The 1342-nt window shown below is 41.0% G+C and overlaps 1 protein-coding gene across 1 annotated transcript; it reads left to right on the plus strand.

The window, feature by feature from the left end:
• The first annotated feature begins 273 nt into the window (after window positions 1–273).
• Window positions 274–687, plus strand: LOC113235325 (protein GVQW3-like). The gene has a single exon (XM_026470987.1). The coding sequence runs from the start codon at window positions 274–276 to the stop codon at window positions 685–687; it is 414 nt and encodes a 137-aa protein (XP_026326772.1).
• Window positions 688–1342: the final 655 nt, after the last annotated feature.

Genomic DNA, 1342 nt, shown 5'->3' on the forward strand with positions numbered 1-1342 from the left:
CAGGGGGGTTGATGTCGCCTATTCTCTTCGACATATATAGGAACGATTTGATTGACACGCTCAGCAGCACGCATATCGGCTGCCATACGTAGGGCACTCAATAAGTTTTGAGATGCTCGAAATTTAAAAATGGAACGCACCCGTATTATATGTTTTTAAAAAGCAAATTTATTTAAAAATAGATCACCAAAAGCAATTTAGCTAAATTTAAAAAAAAAAATGACATTGTTAGTCATTTTACTACAACGCTTCCCGCGCTTTTTCTTTACAATAATGGATCTTAATCGTGAACATTTGCGTGCTATGATCTTCTATGATTTTAAATGTGGTTTAACTGAACAATTGAGTTTGGAACGTTTGCAGTCAGCATTAGAGGACTCTGCTCCTTCTCGTGCAACAGTTTTTAGGTGGTTTAAGGAATTTAAAAGAGGCAAAACTAACTTTGAAGATGAACTAAGAGGCGGACGCCCGGAAACAGCAGTTACTGCAGAAAATGTGTGGACATCTGAAATGTTGGTGCGAGAAGACCCACGAATCACGTACACGAACATTGAGAAGATCCTAGGCATTAGTTCGGGAAGCGTCAATACTATCCTGCATCAACATCTTGGAGTGAGGAAGCTTTGTTGTCGATGGATCCCACGATTGCTCTCCGGTGCTGAAAAACAGGCTCGAGTGGATTGGTGACGAGAAATGCTTATACGTTTCGAAAACGGGACATCGAGACGTGTTTCAGAAATCGTTACTGGTGATGAAACATGGATCTATCAATACGATCCAGAAAGCAAGAAGCAGTCGTCGGTGTGGGTCTTCGCAGAGGGACAATTACCGACATAGTTACAAAGACCTCGAAACGTCGGCAAAAAAACGGTAGCTAGTTTTTTTTCTCGGAGCGGACATTTGTCGACGTCAATGTTAGAAAATAGTAGGTCTGTTAATTCAGAATGGTACACAACAGTAGCATTACCAAAAGTTTTCCAAGCTATGCGGGAGAGGAGACCAAAGACCGGGCTTCGGGGAATCATGCTACATTACGATAACGCCTCTTCACATACGTCCCTCAGAACAAAGGCGTTTATTGAGGAATCTGGTATAGAAATCTTAAATCACCCGCCGTACAGCCCTGACTTGGCTCCCTGCGATTTCTTTTTGTTCCCAACAGTGAAGGATAAAATCAAAGGAAAATTTTTTTTGAGTGTCGAAGAAGCAGTAGCTGCCTACGAAATGGCAATTTCAATGCTGACGGATCAAGACTGGCAAAAGTGCTTTCAGAGTTGGTTTAGACGAATGAAACTTTGTGTAGATAATGATGGAGAGTATTTTGAAAAAATGTAAAATAAAT

This window comes from Hyposmocoma kahamanoa, unplaced genomic scaffold (assembly GCF_003589595.1).
Source record: "Hyposmocoma kahamanoa isolate Upper Pololo Valley unplaced genomic scaffold, ASM358959v1 87, whole genome shotgun sequence".
NCBI classification, from domain to species: domain Eukaryota; kingdom Metazoa; phylum Arthropoda; class Insecta; order Lepidoptera; family Cosmopterigidae; genus Hyposmocoma; species Hyposmocoma kahamanoa.